Source organism: Cnephaeus nilssonii (assembly GCF_951640355.1).
Source record: "Cnephaeus nilssonii genome assembly, chromosome: 13".
NCBI classification, from domain to species: Eukaryota; Metazoa; Chordata; class Mammalia; order Chiroptera; family Vespertilionidae; genus Cnephaeus; species Cnephaeus nilssonii.
In genome coordinates this window covers 77,477,940-77,505,741 of record NC_137084.1, presented here as the reverse complement: position 1 = coordinate 77,505,741, position 27,802 = coordinate 77,477,940, and the positions used below count along the sequence as shown (strand labels likewise).

The following is a 27,802-nucleotide window of genomic DNA, read 5'->3' as shown; positions in this document are numbered from 1 at the left end:
GACACCTCCAGGGCTGACTTCACTGTCGCCCCATCACGGTCTCATGTGACCCCGTTGTCTTCTTACTGGAGTGATGTGAACACAGCACCTGGGCTGCTGCCCGTGCTGGCAGATGGCCTGCCCCATCCCACTGGAAGTCCCCAGGTTAGCAGCTGGGTTTTTCTCTCAATGATGTGACTGGGCTTCCTGTCTTCCCTGACACGTGTGCAGATTTCCCCCTGGGAGTCTCCAACTGAAATCTCACAGAAAGCAGGGACTCCTCTGCCACCTTCATGCTTCTGTGTGACCGTCCAGGAGTGCTTTGCAAAGTTACTTTTAGGATTAACTTACCAATGGGCTTCCAGCTTTAACCTCAACCCAGCAGGAAGCCACAGAGCAGCACCCTGGTCCTTCCAACTCCCAGGGTAAAGCTAGCTAACAACGCGGCTGCTGTGTGTGCTCAAATGGGCCATCATCTTGCCATCTGCCATAGCCATCACAGTCTGGGAGCCACCTCCTTCCCGACAGAGTGGAGCCGTGGGGTTTGTGAGGGTTTGGTCCTTCAGTCCCAAACTATCATGTGGCCCAACTCCTGTTCTGACAAGAGCAGTCAGATATTGGGGATGTTCCTGGCAATCCAGCACCTCAAATCTGATTCTTGTGAGGCAGGCCTCTGGGATTAGTTCAGTTTTATACTCATTGAGTTTGAGGGTATCATGTAGTCAGGGAACTCTATGAATCTGTAGTTCAGTAAAAAGATCTGGGTTGCAGGTACGTTCTGGGGATCAGTAGCGTGGGTGGAGATAAAGCCAAGGGAGTGGATGAACCCCCTAGAGAGAGCCGCCTCTAGAGTTGTCTCAGGCATCTACACCGGACATGGCCACAGGGCTGACTCGACCCTGCGCCTGCAGTCTCCTTCATCATAGCATTGGACATCCACCCTGCTGCTCAGCCAGAAACGGGATCCTCCCTTTCCACACATAAAATCTATGGACTCCTGTGCCTGGCGCTGTTTTGGCACTGGGCAAACAGCCGTGAATAAACAGCCCTCACTCCCATGGAGTTTACCTTGAAAAGAGTGGGACAGACAGTAAACAGTGTATGTCAGGTGGTGACAAGTGCCATAAAGACAAATGGATGAGGGTAAGAGGGGCCCAGAGAGGAATCAGCTACAGAGGCTGCTATTTGTATAGGGTAGTTAGGTGTGGCCTTTTTGATAAGGTGGGCATCTGAGCAGAGGCCTGCATTAGGTGAGGGAATGAGCCATATCCTATATAATAAAAGGCTTATATGCAAATCGACCGAACGGTGGAACGACCGGTTGCTATGACGCGCACTGACCACCAGGGGTCAGACGCCCAATGCAGGAGCTGAGCCCTGGTGGTCAGTGTGCTCCCACAGGGGGAGCACCGCTCAGCTAGAAGCTGGGCTCACAGCTGGCAAGCGCAGTGGCGGTGGCAGGAGCCTCTCCCGCCTCCGTGGCAGCACTAAGAATGTCCGACTACTGGCTTAGGGGAGTGGGCCTAAGCCGTCAGTCAGACATCCCCTGATGGGTTCCGGTCTGTGAGAGGGCGCAGGCCGGCTGAGGGACACCCCCTCTCCCCCGTGCATGAATTTCGTGCACCGGGCCTCTAGTAATTACATAAAAGCATTGTAGACAGAGGAAACGGCAAGTAAAAGGCCCAGGTTCAGAAGCTTGCTTAATGAGTTGAGAAATAGGAAAAAGGCTAGAACTGAGTGATGGGGGAGAGGGTGACAGACAGTGATGAGGTCATAAAGGTGGAGGTGGGGTGGGGAGCATGGGGTCATGATGAGGATTTAGGGAATATATATATATGAAATGGGAAAGTATTGGGAACGGAGCAGAGAAGTGATAGTATCCTACTTCCATTTCAAGAGGACTACTGGAATCTATGTTGAGAACAGAATTTAGGAAGGTAGTGTAGAATTAAGGACATCCGTCAGTTCTTAGATTGAGACCCCCTGTATTCACACCCCCTCAGCCTTCGCTCCTGTGAGAGATGTTGAAAAGAACTAGCAGGTAGAGGGGATAACGAGTACAGTGTCTGAGAGCATGGGAGGACAGGATATGGCACATACAGGGAGGGAGTAGGAATCGGCAAGAGTAATGGGGAAAGAAGGAAGAAATGATGACTGAATGTAAAGTTGATATAGTTTCTAATAGTCCATTTTTCCTCTGTGAAATAAGCAGTTCTTTTCTGAGACTGGGCGGAGGAATGATAAGAGTCAGATTTTAAATGGAGTGAAAGTTTAACAGTTGTTGCAGACAGTGGGCAACTGGTTGGCAGCAGAATATCAGGTGATATCAGTATGTACTGTTTTTATCGGGACTTCTTAGCAGCGCTCTGAAACTGGAAAGTTAAATTAATTTAGGTTGGAGGATTTTCTGGGTCTGGTGAAGACAAAAGAGCAATTTGAGAATTTAATGAAGGGAATCAAAGGTAGAAAGGGAAAAATGAAGACAGGAAGGAACTGATTGTTAGGGGAAAACGAAAGAGGTCAGTTTGCTTGGGTTCCTATGAAATCAAGGGACAAATGTCCTATAGGTAGTTGAAAAGATAAGCCAGAAGACAGGTATGCTTTAAGAGTGGGATTTTCTGCATTTGTGATCTGGCATCTTTTCAGGTGTTGGCATATCCCAGGTGTGGCTGTGGTGTGGGTGTAGAGATGGACTGGAGGAATGTGTCACTAGAGAGAAGATGCTCAGGAGACAAAGGGTCCCTGGGCTGAGTGGATGTTCAACTAGGATGTGTTCTCGCAGTACATCCTAGTTGAATATTCCACCTCCTGTATGTCTAGAATGCTCTGGGCCCTTGAGATGCAGGAGTGAACACAGCCAAAACAGAGCCCTGCCCTTACAGAATTAAGATGTAAATAAATTTATATAACATGTTAGACTGTGATTGGTGTGATAGAGAAAAGAGCAGGTTAATGGAGGTTGCAGTTGCTGCAGGAGAGACTGGAGCAGGTTGCAGTGTAAACAGTGATGTTAAGCTGAGGAGATGAGATTGGAGCAAATGCCACGGGAGTGAGCCAGGCAGCTGTGGGGGAGAATATTCCAGGTTGGGGAAACCGCAGTGCAACGCCTTGAGGTGGGCGTGTGTTCCTGGGGTTGATGTGTGCACAGGACACCCTGGAGTCCCGAGTGGCAGGAGTGCTAGGAGCAGAGGGGGGAATCATCGGGATGAAATTGGAGAGGTAACTTGTCTTTCATTCTGAGTGAGATGGGAGTCACTGAGGGTTCTGAGCAGAGGGGTGGTGAACTCATTCCTGAGTTTTAAAGGCTTACTCTGGTTACTGTGAGAATGGATGGAGTGGGCAAGAACCAGTGAAGAGACCTATGGAGACTACTGCAGTCATCCATGTGCGAGGTGATGGGCCTGGACCAGGTTGGTGGCCGTAGAAGTAGAGAAGAGGTTGGATTCCTGATTTATTCTGAGGTAGAGGTGACAGGAGGTCCCATGATTGAATGTTGACTGAAGTTACCTAGTAGGATGACAGGACTTGGGATTGTAAGAACTATTACCAGAGAATAGTCTTCAGTGAGTTGGGAGCTTAATTTTGGTCATTTTAGAAAGATGGAAGAACCTGCGTGGCAGGTGAATTGGTACAGGGGATGTTCTGGAGGCAGGAAGGCTGTGTGCAGTGATCCAGGTGAGCAGTGATGAGAGTGTGATCGCAGCCATTGATTGGAGGAGGGGTTGGATCCAGCACCCCTGGGGCTCAATCCAGGCACTTCTCTGTGTTGGATGTGGCTGGTTAAGAAAGGGAAAGGATTCCAATATGATTCTGAATTTCTAAACTGGAGGAGGAGGATGTAATTAAGTAGTACAAAGAATACAGAAGAAGCAGGTGTTGGGAAATGGGAGTGCCCTCTTGTGGTTTTTAAGAGCGACGGGGTAAAGCCTGATTTTGGTGAAGGTGAGGAGGTAGAGTGATGTGACTGAAAATGTAAAGCCATTTTGTCGTGGTAGAACCGAAGTCCTGGAAAAGGTTATGAGGTGGTGAGCAGAGCAAAAGTGAAACTGGGAGGAATGGAGGTGTGTGAGGGAGGCAGTCAAAGTGGGATGGAGAAGGCAGAGGGCTGATACTCCCAGTCCAGCTGTGCTCCCACCCCAGCGGGTGAGTCCTAGTAGGCCTGCCATCAAGGGAGGGGAGGGGGGCCTGTTGTCCACCCAGGTTGCGGCTTCAGGAGTCCAGGGTGCGGACTGCAGGGGCTTTTGTTTGAGGAGCGTGTTGGGATGAGGAGTCATAGTGACATGACAGATTTGGAAAACATTATCTTTCAAAAGATATTCATAGTAGAAAAATGTATGGTTTACAAAACAATGAAAAGAATCCTTCATCCTAACTCTGCCAGCCAGAGATATCTGTTGTTAAAAATTTCTTAATATAAAACTGTGATGAGTGGAGAATGGAAAACACTGCTGTTCTCACTACCCAGCTTCAGAAATAAATGTTATGAATCTCTGTGCTATTGAGTCCCCGTTGTTCCCATCCTATCAGCTCCTCCCTACCCCTCAAATATAGCCATATATGTATGAATCCTAAACAACCTATAGTATTACTTTATATATAACTAGAGGCCCAGAATTCAGTGGATTGGGGCCAGCTGGGGGGGAGGGTCACGGGGGCTTGGCTGGTGCCCCGCCCTCGATTGGGGTGGGAGAGGCGGATCAGGGGTAGGGCTGGCTGGGGAGAGGGGCTGCGGGAGGTTGGCTGGCCGGCCCCACCCCCTAATCAGGCCGGTTCACTGGCTGCTGTGGGCATCATAGAGACGGGTCATTCTGGTCGTTACGGCGTTCCAGTCGCTGGCTTTTTATATATATATATAGATTATATTTAATATAAATAATATAACACTTTATTTTTCTGTAACTTCTGTTCACTCAAAATATGTGTCTGAGATTTATCCATGGTAATTCATGTAGCTCTTGATCATTTATTTTCACTGCTGTGTGGCAGTGCATTTTTATGAAAACATTTTTTTCTCCAAAAGTATTTTAATGATTACATAATAGTCTAGTATATAAATGTACTATAGTTTATCTAATCTGTTCCTCTTGTTAGTCATCAGGAAGTTTTTTGTTTGTTTTTTCCTAAAAGAATTAGCATTCAGCTCAATTTTTATACATAGCCATTATTATTTCCTTCAACATAATAGAAGTAGAATTACTATGTAGACAGTTATACATACTTTTAAGATAAAAGCAGTATTTTCTTACTGCAGTTATTTTGAAAGAAAGGCTATCAACCCATTTATCTCTTCATTTCAGTCTCTCTTTCAATTGCCTGCATTTCGAAGACTTGTTCTCAGCTACAGCCTGCCACAGAGTGTACTTGAAAGTTGTCCCAGTCACACCGTAAGTTGATGCTATTGAGGAATCTTCACTGTTTAGTTCCTTTCATCCCAAAAGCTTTTAATTTTTTGGCTGAAGCTGATAACTGTGATGCTCTTGATTTGTGCTAATATTGTTTTCACTTCCATATGGCTCTTTTTCCTTCTTTGTGACAAGAAATAAGGGTTTGCAAAAATGTAAAGTTAAGTAGGAACAAAATTGGAAAAACAGTTTCAAGAAAGTGGTGCGTTACCTGCCGACCTCAGCATGTGGAGATGCAGAATCACTGTTCTGTTATGGCAGCGAGCAGTGAGCTGCATTAGTCATTCAGACCTAGTGATGCAGAGGAGGCACCTAGTGCTGGAGGTCTGGACTCAGAAGAGGCTTTAGCTCTGGCTGGTGTGCTCAGTGTTTAGAGCATCAGCCCTTGAGCCAAAGGGTCGAGGGTTCAATTCCCGGTCAAGGGCAAGTACCTGGGTTGCAAGTTTGAGCCTGGGCCCTAGTCAGGGTGGGTGCAGGAGGCAACCTATTGATGTTTCTCTTTCTCCCCTCCCTGCCTCCCTTCCACTCTCTCTAAAAATCAATGAAAAAAATATCCTTGGTTGAGGATTAACATAGAAGATAAGAAGGATGAAGCCTTCTGAAGCCAGTGATCTGACCCTTCCCAGGATTTCACCTGGGTGACAGATTTCCTAACAGGAGGGAGGATGGCAGCTTCAGAAAACAATTACACTATTAACTCCCTTGCTTCTACACAGACACTATTTCAGTTGAGAGGAATCCCCTGTAGAGACCTTTCAGAGTACCTGTAACATAGTAGTTTGAGACCTGACCCTGGTCTAGATCTAGGTAAATATAAATGTAAGGAGTGATCATTGACAACTTTTCTCTTTATATGTTGTAATTTTCCAAGTAAGAGGTTGTAAGAGTACACATTGCTGTGTTTTCTACAGGAAAAGAGAAATGTCATGTTTATGCAAGAGCTTCAGTATTTGTTTGCTCTGATGATGGGATCAAATCGCAAATTTGTAGACCCTTCGGCAGCCCTCGATCTCTTAAAGGGAGCATTCCGATCACCTGAGGAACAGCAGGTACAAGGTTTTCCCTCAAACTCTGTGGAGTTTGAAATCATGCCTAACATTACTGTAATGTTTATTTTAGCCATGTAATAAACTATGAACATGAGTAAGCGGGACTGTGGGTGCCTACCTTTGCCCTTTATAACGTCTAAGGAACAGGTGGTAAAAAGAGTGTGTGTTGTCTGGGGGAGGCTGGCAGTTCTAAGAGGAAGAAGTAGTAGTAGAAATAACAATTATAAAGAGGCTGTTGAAGTAGGAGGTTGGAAAATAGCTCAGTGAGTGCTAGCAAAGAGTCACTGAGAAAAACAAAGTCCTGTGTCTACACATTTGCTGGTGTGTAGACCATCTAACCCTGAGATCAGCAACTCTGAGCGATCTTCTAGATGTTAGTAACTTCTTTTCCCCGCCTCCTGTTAGGAAACAAAGCTCTCATTATTAGTGCAGCTTCTTCCTCATAAAATTAATTTTTTTTCTCTAAAAGTCCTACAGTTCTGCAAAAATCTCAAAACATTTTACAAAAGCTTTCTTTCTCCATGCAGATCTCATAAATTCTAAAGGACTACAATGTGTTCTTTGGACCTTTTTAAAAAGTCCTAACTGGAAGATTTAGTTTGTTTGTTACAAAAAGAGGTGGCTGGAAGTGGCAGCGTTCCAGTTTCCTCCTAGCCACAACTTAGAGGCTGCCTAGCGTGCCTTCTGTTGCACCTTTGGTAGCTGGTCCCAGTGTTCCATGTATCCTCTTGATAGGTGGCCCTAAAATAGAAATCTTTGCATGGTAATAGAATCTTAGTGATTGGTGGGTTAAAAGCAAATGTTTGTTTCACTAAGTATAGTGTGGGGTCTAATTCTTATGCAATTTGTTACCTTTCTTATAGCAAGATGTGAGTGAATTCACACACAAGCTTCTGGATTGGCTGGAGGATGCGTTCCAGCTCGCTGTTAATGCTAAGTGAGTGTCAAGGATCCGTTTGTACATCCTTCCTGCTCACAGTGGTCCAGTGAGAATTATGATAAGGGGGAACAATACTCATCTTAAGTAGAAATTGCTGGTTTTGCCCGACTGGCATGGCTCAGTGGTTGATTGTCGACCTATGAACTAGAAGGTCATGGTTCGATTCCCGTTCAGGTCACAGGCCCAGATTGCAGGCTCAATCCCCACTAGGGGATCAATGATTCTATCTCATCATTGATGTTTCTATCTCCCTCTTTCTTCCTCTCTGAAATCAATAGGAAAAAAAAAAGCAAAGAAAAGAAATTGCTGTTTTTTTCCAAACTTCATGGGGTAGCCACTCATATTTGTGCATCCCCATTGCCTTTGGTTTTTCTCTTTGAGGATATAGATAATCATATTAACTCATAATTTTTTACTAAAAGGGCCACAATTATTAACTTTGTTACAGCCATAGCCTGTGCTGTAAAATGTGTTAAAAGGTTAAATCGTAGATGTGAACATGGTGGAGTAATATAGATCATTAAATTTGATCTAAGACAACTGCTGTAATCTGTGTAGACCAATGGTTCTCAACCTGTGGGTCGCGACCCCTTTGGGGGTCGAACGACCCTTTCACAGGGGTCGCCTAAGACAATTGGAAAACATAGATATTTACATTATGATTCATAACAGTAGCAAAATTACAGTTATGAAGTAGCAACGAAAATAATTTTATGGTTAGGGGTCACCACAACATGAGGAACTGTATTAAAGGGTCGCGGCATTAGGAAGGTTGAGAACCACTGGAGTAGACTGTTAGAGAACAGCTTTTAGTCATGTCAATCATTAGCAGAAGTGAAATTCAGGGCAAAGATACAATATAGATGCTGAGGAATTTGTTTTCTAAATTGTCATAACTTTGGGTAGAAGAAATGTATATCATAAAACAACTTTGCAAATGGAAACATACATAGTTAACAATTTAAGGTAGACTTGTAGATATAAACTACAGTTGACCTTAGAACAACATGGGTTTGAACTGTGCAGATCCATATATACATGAATTTTTTTCAATGAATATATTAGAAAACATTTTTGCAGATTTGCGACAATTTGAAAAAGCTTGAGATGAGCCATATAGCCTAGATATATAAAAAAAAAAAAATCAAGAAAAAGTTAGGTATGTCATGAATGTGGAAAATAGTGTATTATTTTCTTTTATAATTTTCTTAACATTTTCTTTTCTTTAGCTTATTTTATTATGAAGATACAGTATATAATACATAACACACAAATATGTGTTAATCAGCTGTTTATATTACTGGTAAGGCTTAAGGTCCACAGTAGGTTATAAGTAGTTAAGTTTTAGGAGAGTCAAAATTATACATGGATTTTCAACTTTGTTCCTAACATCCTCATTGTTCAAGGGTCACTGTATTTTCATTCCTTGACTATCATGCCACTGGGAAAACGTTTTCTATTTATTTGCGGAACTACACAAGAAGGTTCATTCTTATCTGTGTACTACTTTTATACCCTGTGTACTTTGGAGAGCTATATCTATATCTCTTACATATGTATCGAATGTATACAGATACATATATAAGGCTTTCAGGCCTTATTGTCCTTGTACTTTCAGATTTTAGCATATATTTGTCCAGTGAATGTGTGGACTGAAATAATCTATTACTTATTTTAGACCATACCTGGCTCTTTGTTTAAATGAAAATGTAGTGTTTTTGCTTTTGAATGATGGTTGGGTTTAGTGTAGTGCTTATCTGATCCAAATGATACCAAGTTGTCTCCTTTTTTTAAAAGCAGCAATCCCAAGAACAAATCTGAAAATCCAATGGTGCAGCTATTCTACGGTACTTTCCTCACTGAAGGGGTTCGTGAAGGTAAATTCTCTGCTGTAATTGTTAATGCTAGTCCTGTGACCAAATCTATATTACTGTGACAATTTGGGGAGGCAATGTAGTGAAAAGGCTTGGGAATCAGACAAATGCAGGTCTGAATGTTGGTTCTGCCTCTTAGAAGCTGTGTAATTGTGGACAAATTATGTGAGGTCCTGGATCATTGGTCTCTATAAGATGGTCCCAGTCAGGTAGCTCTGTTGGTTAGAACGTCATCTCCATATACCAAGGTTGTGGGTTTGACCCCTAGTCAGGGCATATACAAGAATCAACTAATGAATGCATAAATAAGTGGAACAACAAATTGATCTCTCTCTCTCTCTTTTTCATCCATCAATAAAAAATTTAAAAAGATGGGCCTGCTCATTATCTCAGAGTTGTTATATTAAGTTGTGTAATATTTGCACTACCCAAATCTAGTATTAATTTTAGATACACAGTGATGTTACTTAATTTTCTGTTGTTCTTTCCAATGTAATATCTAATCTCAAAAGGTTTTATTGTGTTAGACTGCCAGAAATGTTTGTCTGCTATAGAAGCTGCATGTTGGGCACATGAGGTGTTTTTTTTCTTTTTTTCAACTATAGAGAATTTTTAACACATAGAAATAGACCAATATAAAAACCTCTGTAAACTCAGCAACCATTAGCCTATGGCCAATCATTCTCCATGTAACCCCTGTCTACTCTTACCTCTCTGACATTCTTCTTAAAACAATCCAATATCATTATCATACCAAAAAAATAGCATTTCTTATATCAAATATCTAGTCAGTATTCAAATTGTTAACTTATATAGTTATATATGGAGGCAGAATGTTTATTTTTAGTTTCTCTTAATTAGGATCCAAATGTGGTGCGTTTATGATTGGTTGATATGTCTTTTAAGTCTCTTTTCACAATCTGTAGATTCTTCTTCAATCTATTTTCTTTGAAATGTTTTATGGTTTTTTGTTGTGTTTTGTTTTGTTTTTTTAAGAAAGCAGGCTGTTTGTTCTCTAGTATTTGTATTTCCCACACTCTGAAATTTTGCTGCTTGCATATCCATGATATAAATTGGTAGTTGGATCTAGAGTTTGACTGGATTCAGGTAAGGCTCCCCCCCCCCCCCCCAAATATATTTTTGTTTATTTCAGAGAGGAAGGGAGAGGGAGAGAGGGATAGAAACATCAGTGATGAGAGAGAATCATTCGTCGGCTGCCTCCTGCACTTCCCCTACTAGGGATGGAGCCCGCAACCTGGGTATGTGCCCTGACTGGGAATGGAACCGTGACCTCCTGGTTCATAGGTCGATGTTCAACAACTGAGCCACACCAGCTGGGCTGGGTAAGGCTTTTTTAGGCAAGACAAACTCACAGGTCGTGGGATAGTCTCGGTCAGGAGGCATTTACTGTCTGCTTGCATTTCTTTTTGCAGTGTTAGCAGTTGCCAGTGATCTGGGCCTGGATCCACTGGTTCATTAGCGGTTGCCACACAGGCTTAAATGCACTACAGATCAGTTCTCAGGATGTTGCCTAATTAAGAAGACATTGTCTCTGGTACCAGAAAAACTGGCTTTAGATCTCACTATGGTAGTGATGTCTTTTAAAAATCATTCTGTTTCTTTGTCTAGGAAAGCCCTTTTGTAACAATGAGACCTTCGGCCAGTATCCCCTTCAGGTAAATGGCTATCACAACTTAGACGAATGTTTGGAAGGGGCCATGGTGGAAGGTGACATTGAGCTGCTTCCTTCCGACCATTCAGTGAAGTACGGACAAGAGGTGAGTTGGGTATTTTGTTTGGTGTGCCAACCACAAAGCCAGTTAAATAGGACTGAGCTTTTTGGCCAGTCGTTTTCCCGTCACATAGCTTTACATGTAACAGAACTTAAACTTGTCTGAGATCTCTCATGAGTTGATACGAGTTGGTGAGTCTTACTATTGGATAAATTCTTGACTAAAAGTGTGAATTTGGAGTCTGAGTTACTCATATAAAGGTTGTATGCTGCTTCTGATATTTCAAGTGTGATCAAGTTTCTCTCTTTCTGTTGAAGCCTACCTGTACCTGAGTAGGGAGAGCGCACTGCCTCCATATTTTCGGAGGGTAAAAGTACAGTGATTAACTCCTATGGTATGCCATTTAGAATATTTTCCCTATTATAGTATTTACTGTTTTCCATTGTAACTTCTGCCTTTACTTTAAAAGTTTTTAAATTTTGCATTTATTTATTTTTGTGGGTTGGAAAGAAATGGGGACATTAAAGGGAGAACAAGGGTAATTAATATCTCAAGACTTCAGCTGGGTTAAGAATTGCATTTGCATTTGTAGAACATTATTGTCAGTACCATACCGCTTGGATTATTCTATTCTCATCATCCATTTTGAGACAAAATTATGGCTTATATGATGAGTCCAACTCAATAATTACTATAGGAGGAAGAAAAGCTTTCTTGAGTTAAAGTAGGGAGCATAGCATGAGCCTTGTCAAAATGCATTAGCGGTAGGGCAGGGCTGGGACCTGGAGAGAGGAACTGCTTCCCCTAGCTCTTCAAGGAAGGTAGCGATTCCTGATTGTGAGGAGCTGCATGGAGCTGATGGTGTGTTTATAAAAGAGAGGATGCTCACCCGTTACTTAGCCCTCTGGAGACCTTTATTCAAGGATGGGAACACTTTATATATATAAAAGAAAATCATTATGCTTGTTTAGATTTAGCCCTGAGGTAGTCAGACAGGCTATTTGGATTCACCTCGGCCCGACGAGGGCCTGTGAAGGGAACCGCTGTTCGTATTCTGGTAAAGGGAATATTTTAAAGCTGTCATACAGACCTCTGCCCTGTAGGTGAATTGGACAGAAAGGCCTTTCCTGGTCTAGCTTTTCCTCATCCATGACCAGTGACAGTTGAGATCATTTTTAAAAGTCAGGGCTTTCTTTTCTTGAAACTCAAGGTAACATTATAGGTTCATATGTCTGGGTCCCTTAGGAGACGTTTGTAAATTGTTGGAATTGAGAGATTTTCTTAGGAACTTGAGAACTCATAATCATGAAGCTACTTCAAGTTTCCTTTTTAGACAGGGGATTCAAGTTACGATTAATAGACTATAAATAAATAATGCATTATATATGCACACATATTAGTCTTTTTAGCTGATTCATGGAGATAGTTGTCCCCTTATGTGCTGCTTAGATTATAATTTCTAATTCTTTGGTTAGGCTGCCATTTTCTTCAGGTTTTGAATCTATTTTGAGTACTGATGACTTAATGAATAAATTGTATAGGTGCTTGTGTATTCACATATTTAAGGGTGGTTATTTCTGAGGATGATAGTTGAGCTGGAGTATTGAGGAATGTTTAACCATGGTTTCAATGAGGGCATGATTCTAAGTGGTCATTTCCTTTAGGATTTGAGATTAAACAAGAGCTCTAGAATGAGTTTGATTTGAATATAAATTTTATACCAAAAATACGGAGTTATGAGGGATATTTTAAATCTGACTATTGCCATTTCCTGAAAATAACTTATTTCTCTCACATTTCTACTCCTGACATAGTGTTGGTTTACAAAACTACCTCCAGTGTTAACCTTTGAACTCTCAAGATTTGAGTTCAATCAGTCCCTTGGTCAGCCAGAGAAAATTCACAATAAGCTGGAGTTTCCTCAGATCATTTATATGGACAGGTGAGTTCTGTGATTGATTGTCTTAAGATTGATTGTCTTATTTTGTGATTTTTATCTCTCAATTTGTTTATGTGATGCATCACGTTTATTGATTTGCGGATGTTGTACCATCCTTGCATCCCTGGAATAAATTCCACTTGGTCATTGTGTATGATCTTTCTAATGTAATGCTGGATCTGATTTGCTAGGATTTTGTTGAGGATTTTAACATCTATGTTCATCAGAGATATTGGCCTGTAATTCTCTTTCTTTGTAGTGTCTTTATCTGGTTTTGGGATTAGGGTAATGCTGGCTTCGTAGAAAGAGCTTGGAAATGCTCCTTCCTCTTGAATTTTTTGGAATAGTCTGAGGAAGATAGGTTTTATTTCTTCTTTGAATGTTTGATAAAACTCCCCTGTGAAGTAATATGGACCTGGGCTTTTGTTTGCTGGAAGTTTTTTGATTACTGCTTCAATTTCCTCCCTAGTTATCGGCCTATTCAGATTTTTTTATTCTTCCTGGTTGAGTTTTAGAAGGTTGTATTTTTCTAGGAATATGTCCATTTCTTCTAGGTTGACCAGTTTGTTGGAATAGAGTTGTTCATAGTATTTTTTTTACGATTCGTCGTAATTCTGTGGGGTCTGTTGTTATTTCGCCTCTTTCATTTCTAATTTTGTTTATTTGGGTCCCCTCTCTTTGCTTCTTGGTGAGCCTGGCTAGAGGCTCATCAATCTTGTTTATCCTTTCAAAGAACCAGCATTGATCTTTTGTATTGTTTTTTTGGTCTCTATGTCATTTATTTCTGCTCTGATCTTTATTATTTCCATCCTTCTCTTCACTCTGGGTTTTTCTTGTTGTTTTCTTTCTAATTCTTCAAGTTGCAGTGTTAGATGGTTTATTACCAGTTTTTCTTGTTTTTTTTGAGGTAGGTCTGTAATGCTATGAACTTCCCTCTCAGGACTGCTTTCACTGTGTCCCAAAGATTTTGGATTGTTGTGTTTTCATTGTCATTTGTTTACAGGATGTTTTTTATTTCTTCTTTGATCTCTTTGGTAACCCACTCATTGTTTAATATTATGCTATTCAGTCTCCAAGTGTTTGAATTTTTGTGATTGTTTTTATTGTAGTTGATTTCTAATTTAATGCCATTGTGATCTGAGAAGATGCTTGATATGATTTCAGTCTTCTTGAATTTGGAGAGACTTTACCTGTGTCCCAATATGTGGTCTATCTTTGAAAATGTCTCGTGTGCGCTTGAGAAGAATGCATAGTCTAGTTTTGGGGTGGAATGTTCTGAAGATGTCGATTAAGTCCATCTGATCTACTGAGTTGTTCAGCATTGCTATTTCTTTGCTAATTTTTTTGTCTAGAGGATTTATGCAGTAATGTCAATGGGCTATTAAAGTCTCCTACTATAATTGTATTGTTGTCAATCTCTCCCCTGATATCTTCCAGAAGATTTTTTATGTATTTAGGTGCTTCTGCATTGGGTGCATAAATGTTTACCAGAGTTATATCCTCTTGTTGTATCGATCCCTTTAGAATTATGAAGTGGCCTTTCTTGTCTCTTGTTATGGTCTTCACTTTGAGGTCTATTTTGTCAGATAAAGTATTGCTACCCCAGTGTTGTTGTTTTTTTTCATTTCCATTTGACTGATAGATATTTTTCCATCCCTTCACTTTCAGTCTGTGTGAGGTGGGTCTCACCCTTGTTCTGAGGTGGGTCTCCTGTAGACATCATATATATGGGTCATGTTTTCTTATTCATTCAGTCACTCAATGTCTTTCGATTGGAGCATTTCATCCATATACGTTTAATGTTATTATTTATAGGTACTTGTTTGTAGCCATTTCTGTTCTTTATGCCTGTGTTCCTTCCTCCCTTTCTATTTCTTCTTTTTACAGCATTCCCTTTAGCATTTCTTGCATTGCTGGCTTGGTGTAATGATAAATTCCCTTAGCCTTTTTTGTCTGCGGAGCTCCTGATTTCCCCTTCAATTTTGAATGATAGCCTTGCTGGGTAGAGTATTCTTGGATTCAGTCCTTTGCTTTTCATCACTTTGTATACTTCATTCCATTTCCTTCTGGCTTGATGTGTTTCTGTTGAGAAATCATTTGATAATCTGATGGGGGATTCTTTGTAGGTAACTCGCTGTCTCTCTCTTGCAGCCTTTAAGATTCTCTCTGTCGTTAACATTTGCCATTGCAATTCTGACGTGTCCTGGTGTGGGTCTTTTGGGGATTCATCTTGCTTGGGACTCTCTGTACTTGTGTGACTTTTTTCTTCCCCATATCAGACAAGTTTTCTGTCATTATTACTTCAAATAGATTATCTAATCCTTGCTGTTCTTCTTGTACTACTGGCACCCCTATTATATGTATGTTACTTCATTTCATGTTGTCCCAAAGCTCCCTTAGGCTCTCCTGCTTTTTAATTATTTTCTCCAGTTGGTGTTCAGATTGGGTTTGTTTCTCTACCTTATCTTCTAACTCACTAATTCGGTCCTCCACTTCTTCCAGTCTACTGTTGAAACCTTCCATAGCGTTTTTGATTGTAGCTATATCACTTTTGATTTCTTCCTGATTTTTGCATAGGTTGTTGAGTTTCTTGTCCATCCAGTATATGAACTGTATGACCATTACTCTGAATTCTTTTTCTGTCATATTGCATGTCTCTGTTTTACTTATTTCCTTTCTTGACAAATCCTCTTTTTCTTTCCTCTGGGGATTGTTTTATTGTCTCCCCATTCTAAGTATCACCAGAAGGTCCAAACTCCAAGTTGTGGGGGCCCGAGCTGTGTGCAGTAGGAGCGTCGTGCCACCCGAGTGTCACCGAAGAGCTCTGACACCGAGACGTGTGGCTGCTGTGGGTCAGTGGGAGCCACACACGCCGAGAATCCGAGTCACCTGCTCTCAGTGTGGCCTCATGTACGCACCTAGAATCAGTGTCCCCACATGCGCCGTGCTGAGAAAGAGTCTCAGCATGCTCCAGGAATCAGAGTCCCCATGTTTGTGTGCTGATAATCGAGTATCGGAGTCTCTGTCACTCGGTGCAGCCCTGCATCGAAAATCAGGGTCCCTGTGCACACGTGCACCAAGAATTGGAGTCACTGGCGCTCAGAGAGTGTGCACTGAGAATCAGTGTTCCCGTGCACCCGCAATGAGAAACAGAATTCCCACATGTGCGCACCGAGAGTCAAGTCACTGTTGCTCAGTGTGGCCTCTTGCGTAGAGAATCAGGGTCCCTGGTCTGCTTGGGGAGCTGGGTTGCACAGCCTGCCTGTGTCGCGGGAGGCCTGCTCATGCGCTGCGGGAAACAGACTACCCGTGTGCGCACGCCCAGAGTCAAAGTCAGGTAGCACAGCCGCCCTGTGTCGATGGAAGGCCTGCTCACGTGCTGCGGGAAACAGACTACCCGTGTGCGCACACGCCCAGAGTTAAAGTCAAGTCGCACAGCCGCCCTGTGTCAGCAGGAGGCCTGCTCATGCTCTGCGGGAAACAGACTACCCGTGCGTGCACACGCCCAGAGTCAAAGTCAAGTCGCACAGCCGCCCTGTGTCAGCAGGAGGCCTGCTAGCGCAGCGTGGGTCTAGCAGGTCCTATTCTGCTGCAGTGGGCCGGCGGGGAGGGGGTTGGGCTCTGTGACTCACAGAAATCTGCGGCCAGGATGACTGGAGTCTTGGTGTCCGTGAGGCCGCTGCTGTGGTGGCAGGTCTTTGTCCCGAGTGGCTGTAGGATCCTGGTTTGCGTCTGAGGACAGACTGGGTGGTGGTTAGGCTAAGATCCTAGTTGCTAGCAGTTTTGCCCTTCAAGATGGTGTGGTTTCTGTGCAAGCGCTGGCTGTCCCGGAGTGTTTGCTGTGGCAGTGGGGTTTCGCAGTCTAAGACTTCCTGGTCCAGCAGCTCCCCAAAAACCCTGCAAGATCTAACTGACCCTAGCTAACACACACACACACCACACATGTCCACACACTCCTCTATCGCTCCCTCACTCTTTCACACACTCTCCTTCCCTGCCTTCTTGCTGGTTGCCATCTTTTCGGTCTCCCAACTGTTTTCTAACGTGGCTGTACAATTTTGCATTTCTACCAGCTCCATTTGCTTCAAATTCTCACCAACATGTGGAATTAATGTTAGCCATTATAGTGGGTTTGTAGGGATATCTTATTATTTAAAATTTATATTTCCCTGATAACTAATGATGTTGAGCATCTTTTTATGTACTTAATTAATGGTTATTTGTGTATTTTCTTTTGTGAAATGTCTATTCAAACATTTTATTCACTTCCTTAACTGTGTTGTTGTGTTCATACTGAGTTTTAAGGGTTTTTTAAAATACATTTTAGATTCAAATCCAAATATTTCCTGTCCGCTTGTCTCTTCCATTTAATTCCAGTGTTCTTTAGAAGAGCAGGAATTTTAGTTTTAATGAAGTATAATATATCAGTTTTTCTTTTATAGTTTGTGCTTTTTATGTTCTAATTAAGAAATCTTGGCCAAACCAAAGCTCACAAAGATTTTCTTTTTTTTCCCTTTCTGAAAAATTGTAATTTTAACTCTTAAATTTATGTCTATGACTCTTTTAGAATTTATATTTATATATAGTATGAGATAAAGGTTTTTGGTGTTTTTTTTTTTTTTTAATAAGAGGGGAAAGATGGCATGTGGGTGTCCAATTATTCTAGCACCATTTGTTGAAAAGACACTCCTTTCCCTCATTGAATTACCTTGATACTCTGTTAGAATTAATTAAATTTACATTTGTGGGTCTATTTCTGGAGTCTCTGTTCTATTGCCTAATCTTATGTCAGGGCCACATTGTCTCGATTACTGTGGTTTTATTATAAATCTTGACCTCAGTATAAGTTCTCTAACTTTGTTTTTCTTTTTTCAAATTGTTTTGGTTATCCTGGTAACTTTGCATTTCTTTCTTTTTTTCTTTTTCCTTTTAATCTTTATTGTTGAAAGTATTACATAGGCCTTCCTTTTCTTCCCATTAACCTCTTCCAGCCCGCTCCCATTCTCACCCCCCCTCCCCAACCCCTCACCACCCATTGTCTGTGTCCACAGGTTATGCATCCTTTGCATTTCTATGTAAACATTAGAATCAGCTTGTCAGTGATTGGGATTTTGATTGAGATTGTATTGAATCTATAGATCAGTTTGGGGAAATTGACTTAACAATTCTTAGTTCTTCAATCCATGAACATAGTATAGCTCCATTTATTTAGTTTTTTTGTGAATTTCTTCAACAGTGTTTCATAATTTTTAGTGTACAGGTCTTGCAGATATCTAATTGTTTATTTCTAAATTCATGTATAATTTTATTATAATTGTGTGTTTTTACCTCATTGCCTCCAGGCTATGCCTCCAGAGGGAATGCTTTCAGTAATCTTAACCATTAAGTGTGATGTTAACTGTGTGTTTTTATAGATGTCCTTTGTCTAATTGAGGAAGTTTCCTTTTGTCCCTAGTTTGCTGAGATTTTGTGTTATTAATGTTCTTAAATATAAATTGTGATTTGGGGCTTATTTGCTTAGATACATGTACAGAAGCAAAGAGCTTATTCGAAGTAAGAGAGAAAGTATTCGAAAATTGAAGGAGGAAGTGAAAGTCCTGCAGCAAAAACTGGAAAGGTAAGTTATGGACACCTCTGTGCTTATAAATGTAGGAGTAGAACATTAAAATCAGATAACTTGTTTATATTTAAAAACTAGAGGCCCAGTGCACGAATTTGTGCACAGGTGGGGTCCCTTGGCCTGGCGGCCTTCGGGGCCGTCTCACCCAGTCCCAATCAGGGCTGGCTAGCTGGGGGAAGGGACTGCAGGAGTTTGACCAGACGCAGGAGGTTGGCTGTGGGGGCACACTGACCACCAGGGGGCAGCTCCTGCATTGAGCCTCTGCCCTCTGGTGGTCAGTGCACATCATAGCGACCGGTCATTTGGTTGACCGGTCATAATGGTCACTTGGGCTTTTATATATATAGATAGATTAATTCAGAGTTCAAGTATTAACTAGTGTATTTTCTAAAATAATATTTTTTTCCCTAAGGGTGAAGCAATTTTCAAGATGAGCTAATAGTATCCATGGGCAAACAGTAGTCCCAGGGGACTTAAGTGACCCTGAGCCACACAGTTATTGGCAATGTATTTAGAGGACCCACATTCTGATTTTATAGCCCTTTCCTTTTCCACTGTCTTTACCGTCTTTTTCATAAACACAAGAGGGGTAATGTCGTAGTGCTCCTCTCCCGTTGTCTTGGGAAAACAGTTTCTGAATGTCTGGGGAAGGTAAAAACAAAAAACAATTCTGCTCTACCTAGAGTAGGGCTAACTGATTAAAAGGGCTAATATTTCTGACATGTACAAAGTCCTTTGTCTTATAGAGGATTCAGTCCCTTTTCTTTGTTTACATTATTTCTGTGGAATCACTCCTATGACTTTCTAAGGGGGAGTCAATGTAATTTCTTTCTAGTCAAGATAGAGCCCATTGATTTAGCATTTCAGAAAGAATCTCATACAATGTTAGTGGCTTTCCCCCCTTTATCTGCTTAACAATTTTGCTGCTATCATCACCCCATCTCTACCCACTCTATTGCTAGGTCATTAATTTTCCTGAGAGGCAACACTGCATATCCTCTAATGTGGTTGACTTTGATTGCTCTGTACATATTTTCCACTAGTGTTTTCATTTCATAATGTCCTTCTAAATATAGAAACAGACAATTTTCCTTCTTCCTAGTTCTATACCCCTTTCTTCCCCCTACCTCTCACTTTATTCAGAGAAGAAAAATGTGAAGTGACTCTATCCTTTGTAAATAGAATCCCAGAACTACAGAGTTTACCTGTATCAATCGGTCAACTTAATTATTGTACCGTTTAAACTTTGTCTACTATAGTGAACTGTAGAATTCATTAAAGTAAATTTCTTTAATGACTCTAACATATGATAGTAATGGCAGAATATTGGGTATTATTAAAATAATTTGTTATTTTGGTTACATATTTCAGGTACTTATTATTTACTAATCCCAAAGAAATCTTTAATAATTTATGCCTGGCCTATGCTGTTTTTGAGTGTGTGAATAATAGGGTACTTAGGACTCTGCAAAAAAAAAAAAAAAAAGATTAGCTAGTTTTCTTAAACTCTGACCTTTATCAATATCTACTTACCATTTCCAGTTTTCTTTCATTTTTTCCTAATAATTGCCAAGTGGTTGATCTATAGGGCAGCAAAGAAAAAAACCGTGGGTACTAGTTCACCAGCATTTTTTTCAGTTTTGAGTACTGGTAATATCTCTATTTTCCTTTAAAAAACAGCATTTACTTTTATGTCCAGAGCCTAAATGTGATATGATATCAAGAGAAAACATAACTGGCATGACTTTGGTTAGGAGCCCATTTGTTATATTTTCTGCCAGGTATAAAAGTTTAGATTGTTATGAATTTTTACTTTTGTAGTTAGAGATTTTTGCCCTACAGATTGTTTGAATAATGTGTTAAATATTGTGTAGTGTTTAGAAATAGCCTTTCCATCAACTCTTCATACCACAACAGATCTTTTGTCAGCAAGCCTCAAAATATAAGACAGACATGGCCAATAGAGTACCATTGTCTTTGCCTCGTAGGTATGTGAAATATGGCTCGGGCCCAGCTCGGTTCCCACTCCCCGACATGTTGAAATACGTTATTGAATTTGCTAGTACAAAACCTGCCTCAGAAAGCTCTACGTCTCAGAGTGACACAAGCATGACATCGCCACTTTCTCCAGTGCATTGCCCGGTGTCTGACCTGACATCCAAGGAAAGGTAATGAAAAAGTTTTATTAGTATACGTATATATATATTTGGTTTATTTGTACTGTGCACCTTCTTTCTATCTGATTAACACCCCAGATGAGTTTGAGGTCTTGAGCTCTCTGTCTTAAAGGGATGGATTTTAACAACTGTCCCTTGAGAGAATGTTCCTAATTCTCACCAGTGCACTCACCTGCCCATAGGAGGGTTGGGTTATTTCAGAGCTTCCTGAACTGTCTTGGAATAGGGTTCATTTTGTACCAGGGCTGCCTTGTTTTGGGCTAGCTGCCAGCGATCTTTCTAAGAGGAAACTTCAGCCCTGCTCTTTCAAACATCTTATTCTTGCTGCTGAAAATATGCATGACTAAGTAAACATCAAGGAAAGAGATTTATTCATAAATAGAAAACTAACACATGAAAAGACTGGCTTGCAGTTGAAGAGGACGGCCTAGAGGGGCTTATCTAAGGAAGGAACAGGGAGATCAAAGCTCAGAAGCCGTCTGATTCTGCTCTGGCCCAGCCACATGCAACAACCTTTGTAACCTGGAGGAACCATTAGGGTCAGCTCGGATTAAACTTGATGTGTGCCTTAACTATTAAAACACTAGAACCTGCTTAAAAAGGTTAGATTTTTGTTCATTTGTTTTAAATATTTTTTTATTGATTTCAGAGCAGAAGGGAGAGGGAGAGAGAGATAGAAACATCAATGATGAGAGAGAATCATTAATTGGTTGCCTCCTGCACGCCCCACAATGGGGATCGAGCCCGCAACCCGGGCATGTACCCTGACCGGGAATTGAACCGTGACCTCCTGGTTCATAGGTCTATGCTCAACCACTGAGCCACACCAGTTGGGCTAGATTTTTTTTTTTTTTTAAAGAAAGATCAGGTCTTTACTGCAAGATCATTCAAACATCACACAGCAGCAGTTCCTTCAGTACATTGCAAAGCACTTCTCAGGGCCAGGGCCCCACACTGTAGTTTATTGCATAAAATGACATCTTAAAAGTAGTGTGGCCACTGTTGAGGTTCACATCATCTTTCCATTAAAAGCATCAGCACTTTTGGTGATGGGGAGAGGGTCAGCTCTAATGCTGGTATTCTCAGGGGGAGAGAGGGCAGGGATGAGGTGGACTGAAGTCAGCGCCTCCAGGGCCTCACTCCTGCCATCTCCTGGGGCACTTTCTGGAATATAGAATATACTCACAGGGCCGAAGAAACAAGGCCAGCTTCAGGCGGCACTGCCCACCCGAGGCCAGGCTCCTGTCCACTCAGGAATCTGGGGCAGTTCAGGCTCCGATGAGGCTGTGTTTGTGGTGGAGCAGTAATGTCACTGTGTGTGTATGTGGCAGGTAGGATGGGGATAAGGAGTTATCCTTGATTTTCTTTCTCTCACACCACACATCAAATCCACCAGCAAATCCTGTTGGCATATCCAGGATCTTTCACTTCTCACCACCTGTATCCCTCGTGGGTTCAGTCCACCAGCATCCATGGTCTGGCTTATGGCAGTGGCCTCCTAATTGGTCTCTCCTACCCTGTAGTCCTTCAACATGTGAGCCAGGGTGACTCCCCCATTTAAAGTAGGTCTGATCTTGCCCCTCTGCCTAAAACCTTGGAGGGGCTGCTATCTCCCTCAGCACAAAAGTCAGCGTCTTTTCTGTGGCCCACAGGCCCTCCATCACTCTGACCTTATTTCTGGCTGCCTCCTCTCAACTCCTCTGGTCTCTGCTATTTCCTGGATGCGTCAAGTATGTTCCCATGGCAGGGTCTTTGCCTTTTGTCTTCCTGCTTGAACCACAGAGCTCGCCTCGTGGCTTCCTCTCTCACATCAGATGTTTCCTGGTTTGTGGGACTCCCTTGGCCATCCTATATGAAGCAGTACACTCCCCGACGTAGCACTCCCAGATTTATTGTTCTTTGTAGTAGTTAGGATCACCTGCTCATGCCATATGTTTACTCTTTAATTTAAGTCCCATGAAGCCAGGGACTTTGCTTTGTTTTCTGCTGTGTCCCTAGCACCTGGCACAGCACAGGTGCTCAACAAATACTTGCTGAATGAGTAAGTGGATACCCATGTACCACACACTGCACAATGCTCCCTGCTCCTGGGGGTCTGCCACCAACTAGGAGATCCAAAGGACACACAGTTCTGTCTCCTAGCCTGGACCAGCCTTGGGGATTCCAAACCATTGTAAAGGGTCTTCCTCCGCCTCCTCAGGGATCCTGACGACCCAGGCACAAAGCACACCTTCCCCAGCATAATTACCGCCATCCCATGGGCTGACAGAAACACCTAAAGGGAGCCAGCATGGAGTCCAGGCCTCTGCCCATGCTCCCAGGCCAGAATTCTGGACTGGGTCACTGCAAACAGAAAAGGAGAGGAAGAGACTGATTTTTGGGGCATACTTTTTTGTTTGTTTGAAAGAAGAAGCCATTTATGAGGATTACAGACAAATTACATTATGGTTGTTTAACCTGTTCTGGATTTCCCCAGGTGGGGGATGGGGTGGAGATCAAGCTGGCTTCATTGCAAACAGCACACGGCGGACACTAAACAAACAGCTGATAAATACACTATTTGAGATAGAGGCCTTGGGAAGGAGCACTTGAAACTCCGGCCTTCAACAGGCAGGGCTTGCTCTGGGCCACAGACAGAATCAAGAGTTCTGTATAAAAAGGTTTATGGGGAGGTTTCAGGGAAAGTATTTTCCATTTCAATATATGAAACAGTATTTTTGCACTCTGGACAGTTTTGGGCATTACTTTATTAAGATTGTGTGAGAAAATATAGAACTTTTCAGCAAGGGTGCTCCTTACTACATTTTCGGACAAGAGTTTCCTTGTGAGAAGACAGCACCCAGTTGGTAATGGTGAAGAGGCCCTCAGAGCCGCTGGAACCTTGCAGTCTCCTGAGTGCACCCCCTGGGGTTCTAATGCTCCTGCCCGGCTTTTCCTGCCTCCTGGAGAAGGCACACAGCTTTATCTAAGGCCCCCTTGATGGAGCTTCTTCTCTGGCTTTGAGAAAAATGCCTGAGGAGACCAGGCCTGGTCTCCCAAAGCCCTCTGGATGAAGCTGTGCAGCGATCTGAAGGACCCCCTGGAAGAGGCTACAGAGTGATCTGAAGGACCCCATGGAAGAGGCTACAGAGTGATCTGAAGGACCCCATGGAAGAGGCTACGGAGTGATCTGAAGGACCTCCTGGAAGAGGCTACGGAGTGATCTGAAGGACCCCATGGAAGAGGTTACGGAGTGATCTGAAGGACCCCCTGGAAGAGGCTATGGAGTGATCTGAAGGACCCCATGGAAGAGGTTACGGAGTGATCTGAAGGACCCCCTGGAAGAGGCCACGGAGTGATCTGAAGGACCCCCTGGAAGAGGCCACGGAGTGATCTGAAGGACCCCCTGGGGTTTTTCCTGGGGAGGCCTGGAGAGTTATCTGGTGAGATCCAGTTCTTGCTTTCGGGACTGGTGAGTGAGGAAGCCCCAAGGCTCAGCCCAGCTCTGTCATCTGCTGGCCCTCCCTCGCCGCCTATGTTCACAGCACTAGGGTTGGGGTCTTGAAGTGCTTCCGAGTGACAGGTTGTGCAGTGCCCAGGTGCTACAGGCCCAGGATGCCAGGTGCCTGGGAAAGTGGCTCCTGCTTGTGGCCACCGTCTTGAGTTTGAGAGGCTGCTTGGGCAGGGCGGGGCTCTGCAGGCACATTGAAGTGCGGGTGTGTGCTGGTTGGTGTCAGGCATAGGTGGAGGGTAGGGGAGGCCTGCAGCGTGGGGATCTCTGTCTCTGGGCTCAGTCCGTTAGTTGGCACCGAGTTTACCTTGGCTTTGTTGAACTCTGACAACACCTCCTGCAGAGATGAATTTGAATCATCAGCATTTGCTGTTCCCAGGTCTGAGTCATAGGACATGGGCTCCTCAGAAGGATTTGGGCTCTTGGAGCCATTTTCTCGAGTAGGCAGCTATCGGAGTCTAGGCTGCAGGATAGTTGGGAGGAACTGGTGTGTCCAGGCTGAGGAAGGAGGCAGTGAGCTGTCTGTTCCATTGGATCTTATGGCCCAAGTGCTGGCCTTCCATGTCCTCTGAGCCTGAGGAAAGGGAAATGGAATCCAGAGACTCCTTCCTCTGTACCAGAGGTGGTGACAGGGTCAAGCTTCAAGAGTGGGTGAGTGTCCTCTTCTTTAAGGTTGTGGACTGGTAAGGTAAGGGTGTTAGTCCCTGCAGGAAGCTGAGGAACTCACCCTCCTTGGGGTTTCCAGGCAGGGTGGGGGGCTGGTAGTATTCACACTTGCAGGTAGCACTCCATCAGGCCATTGTTGAGGGCTGGCCACAGCCAGGCCTGGTGGCTGCCCACACCCCTGCTCCAGTTCTGAGATGCTCTGTCTGTGGGTGGCAGCTTTTAGGAGGGCCAGAAGACAGGCTGAGGCAGAGGCTTCTGTTGGGCACTAACTCACACACTGGCTTCAGTTCAAAGGTGCTTGGCATGCAAGCCGTGGATAACCATGCCTCCAGGATGCTGCATGTGGTGTTGGCATCTCTTTGCTGGTGAACATGGTGTCCCAGGACACGTACTGCTGCTGCAATGCCTTCACGGAGCCCACTAGATGCTGCTTGATGACTGGAGTGGCAGCCCAGGGTCCAGTCCATTCTCCACCACAGAGCATTTCCACTCATTCAGCAGCTCCCAAGGAGAACCTCATGCACCTGCAAGGGGAGCAGTGGGGGGTGGGGGGCTCCCGTAATGGCAGCCAGAAGCTCCCACCCGACCCTGTGGCTTTCTGGTTACTGACTAAAAAAGGTTAGGTTTTTATGTTTTAAAAAATCTCACCCATTTCCCCAACTCCCCACATATTAATAACTAAAGGCCCGGTGCACAAAATTCATGCACATGGTGGGGGATCCCTCAGCCCAACCTGCACCCTCTCCAATGCGGGAGCCCTCAGGGGATGTCCTACTGATGGCTTAGGCCCGCACCCCTCAGGGAACAGGCCTAAGCCGCAGTCTGGCCTCCCTCTGCAGGAAGCGACCTGGTTGATCAGGGGAAGGCACCGCCCCCATCACCCTGCTGCTGCTGCTGCTGCTGCTGCTGCTGCCGGCCGCCGCAGCTGCCAAGGTGTTTTCATCAACACAGACTCCAGTCCCTTCACCACAAAAAAAATGACAACTTTCTTTAGGCATTTTCAAGATGTCTCTTTCATAGGATATGGCATTTCTTTCTTTTTTTTAATTTTTTATTCTCACCTGAGGATATTTTTCCATTGATTTTTAGAGAGCGTAAAAGAGAGAGGGAAAGACAGAGAGAAACATCAATGTGAGAGGGACACTTTGATTGGTTGCCTCCTGCATGAGCCCTGACCTGGGTCCTGGCCAGGTAGGAGCCTGCAACCTAGGTACATGTCCTTGACCAGAATCTAACCCGGACCTTGTGGTCAGCAGGCCAAGGCTCTATCCACTGAGGCAAACCAGCTAGGGCAGGATATGACATTTCATAACCCCTCCAGCAGCAGACCTTTTTTCCTCCAGGAATGAGGTGGAAAAACCCTAGATCACCTTCTTGGATTCTTATTACCCAAGTTACCAAGAACACTGCGAGTGGCGTATGGGGAGCTTAGCCAATGAGCTAAGGAGGGGTCAGAAAAGGTGTTTCTTCTGCAGCTTACGCGCAGAGGCAGAAATGCCGGTGTGCCACAGCTGGCAGGCCCTGTTCACTGCGGGCCTGCGCTATCCGTGGCTTGCCTCGCCATGCACACAGTCCCCTCCCGCCCACCTGCACACGCATCCTCCTGTGCGGTCGTGACGTTATGGTGTCCCGGACAATTTGCATATTACCCCCCCCTCTCTCTCTCTCTCTCTCTCTCTCTCTCTATATATATATATATATATAGATTGTTCATCCTTGTATGCATAGAAGTGAGCATCTCTCAGGGTGGCACGAGTCAAGGGATGAGGAGTCTTACCTTTTATACTCTACCTGTGTGTTTGGTGTTTTCTAGAATGGTTTCATGTTCTTTATTAAATAATTGTTTTAAATTTCAAAAAGCAGTTGGGCAGTCTATTTAAACACATACAGTAATACTGCCTACTGTGCATATTAGATTTTATTTATCATTAATTTTTTAAGATATATTTTTATGGATTTCAGAGAGGAAGGGAGAGGGAGAGAGAGATAGAAACATCAATGATGAGAGAGAATCACTGATTGGCTGCCTCCTGCACGCCCCCCACTGGGGATTGAGCCCACAACCTGGGCATGTGCCCTTGACCAGAATTGAACCCGACCCTCCATTCCACAGGCCAATGCTCCATCCACTGAGCCAAACCAGTTAGGGCTATGTGTATTAGATTTTACTCTGTGTGTGTGCTCCCTTCTGAGATTGAGATATCTGCTCTCTTGCTTATATTGGAATATTTTTCCATGTATATGGGTCCTTGGGGAAGAGGTTTTCTCCATTATTTTGTTTGTGAGAGAGAGCAGGTGGAAAGAGTGGGGAGTGAGGGTTTCTTTAAGTCAAAGTCACAGGAAGTTTATGTTCTTTAGTTTTGATGTGAAGTAGAAACCTAAGTACAATTTAGAAGCTTAGTTTATATTCCTGCTGATTTGTGTGTAGTTTGTTTGACATTAGTTAATTAGTTGATATATTAACATTTACTTTACATACTTTATTCTCAGCTAGTTCAGGGTAATGGTGTAAAGAAGTTAACATTTACATTTAGAGCTGAATATTATATTAGATTGCTTACCTGGTATTTAGCTAAAGAGTGGTAGAGCTGGGTTTGTCTGCCTTTGAGTCCATCCCCCGTTCTCCAGGGTGTTACCTAGTTTGTATTCCTGTGACTTGGATGTTCAGCTGATATTTCATTTTTCTTGCTCTGTATATTGTGTTCCTGGGTTTGTCTATCCACCCCACTTCAATTGGTTTAATCTTGGGAACTCTATAGTTGATTCCTTGATTCTTCCAGGCCCAGTCTTTCCTTCTCTGTGCTCTCTCTCCTCTCTTCTTCATGAGAATGCAGTATAACAAGAGGTGAGAGAGCATGAGCCATAGACTCAGGCAGGTCTGGGCTTAATAGCTCTCCATCGCTTACTAGCTGAGCGAACTTGGGCAAGTTGCT

General features: G+C 43.2%; 1 protein-coding gene across 7 annotated transcripts in view; it reads left to right on the top strand.

The window, feature by feature from the left end:
* The window catches only part of USP28 (ubiquitin specific peptidase 28), a 66,919-nt gene that overhangs the window by 23,983 nt on the left and 15,134 nt on the right, over positions 1–27,802 (top strand). For 4 of the 7 annotated variants that reach the window (XM_079787161.1, XM_079787166.1, XM_079787163.1 and 1 more), the window contains exons 6-13: positions 5,277–5,363; positions 6,293–6,430; positions 7,294–7,367; positions 9,168–9,247; positions 10,874–11,022; positions 12,792–12,919; positions 18,438–18,533; positions 20,525–20,704. In XM_079787161.1, the coding sequence (XP_079643287.1) occupies positions 5,277–5,363; positions 6,293–6,430; positions 7,294–7,367; positions 9,168–9,247; positions 10,874–11,022; positions 12,792–12,919; positions 18,438–18,533; positions 20,525–20,704 (932 nt within the window). Of the gene's footprint in view, positions 1–5,276; positions 5,364–6,292; positions 6,431–7,293; positions 7,368–9,167; positions 9,248–10,873; positions 11,023–11,294; positions 11,372–12,791; positions 12,920–18,437; positions 18,534–20,524; positions 20,705–27,802 lie in introns of those variants that run through there. The other 3 variants (XM_079787162.1, XM_079787167.1, XM_079787165.1) reach the window with 2 other exon arrangements.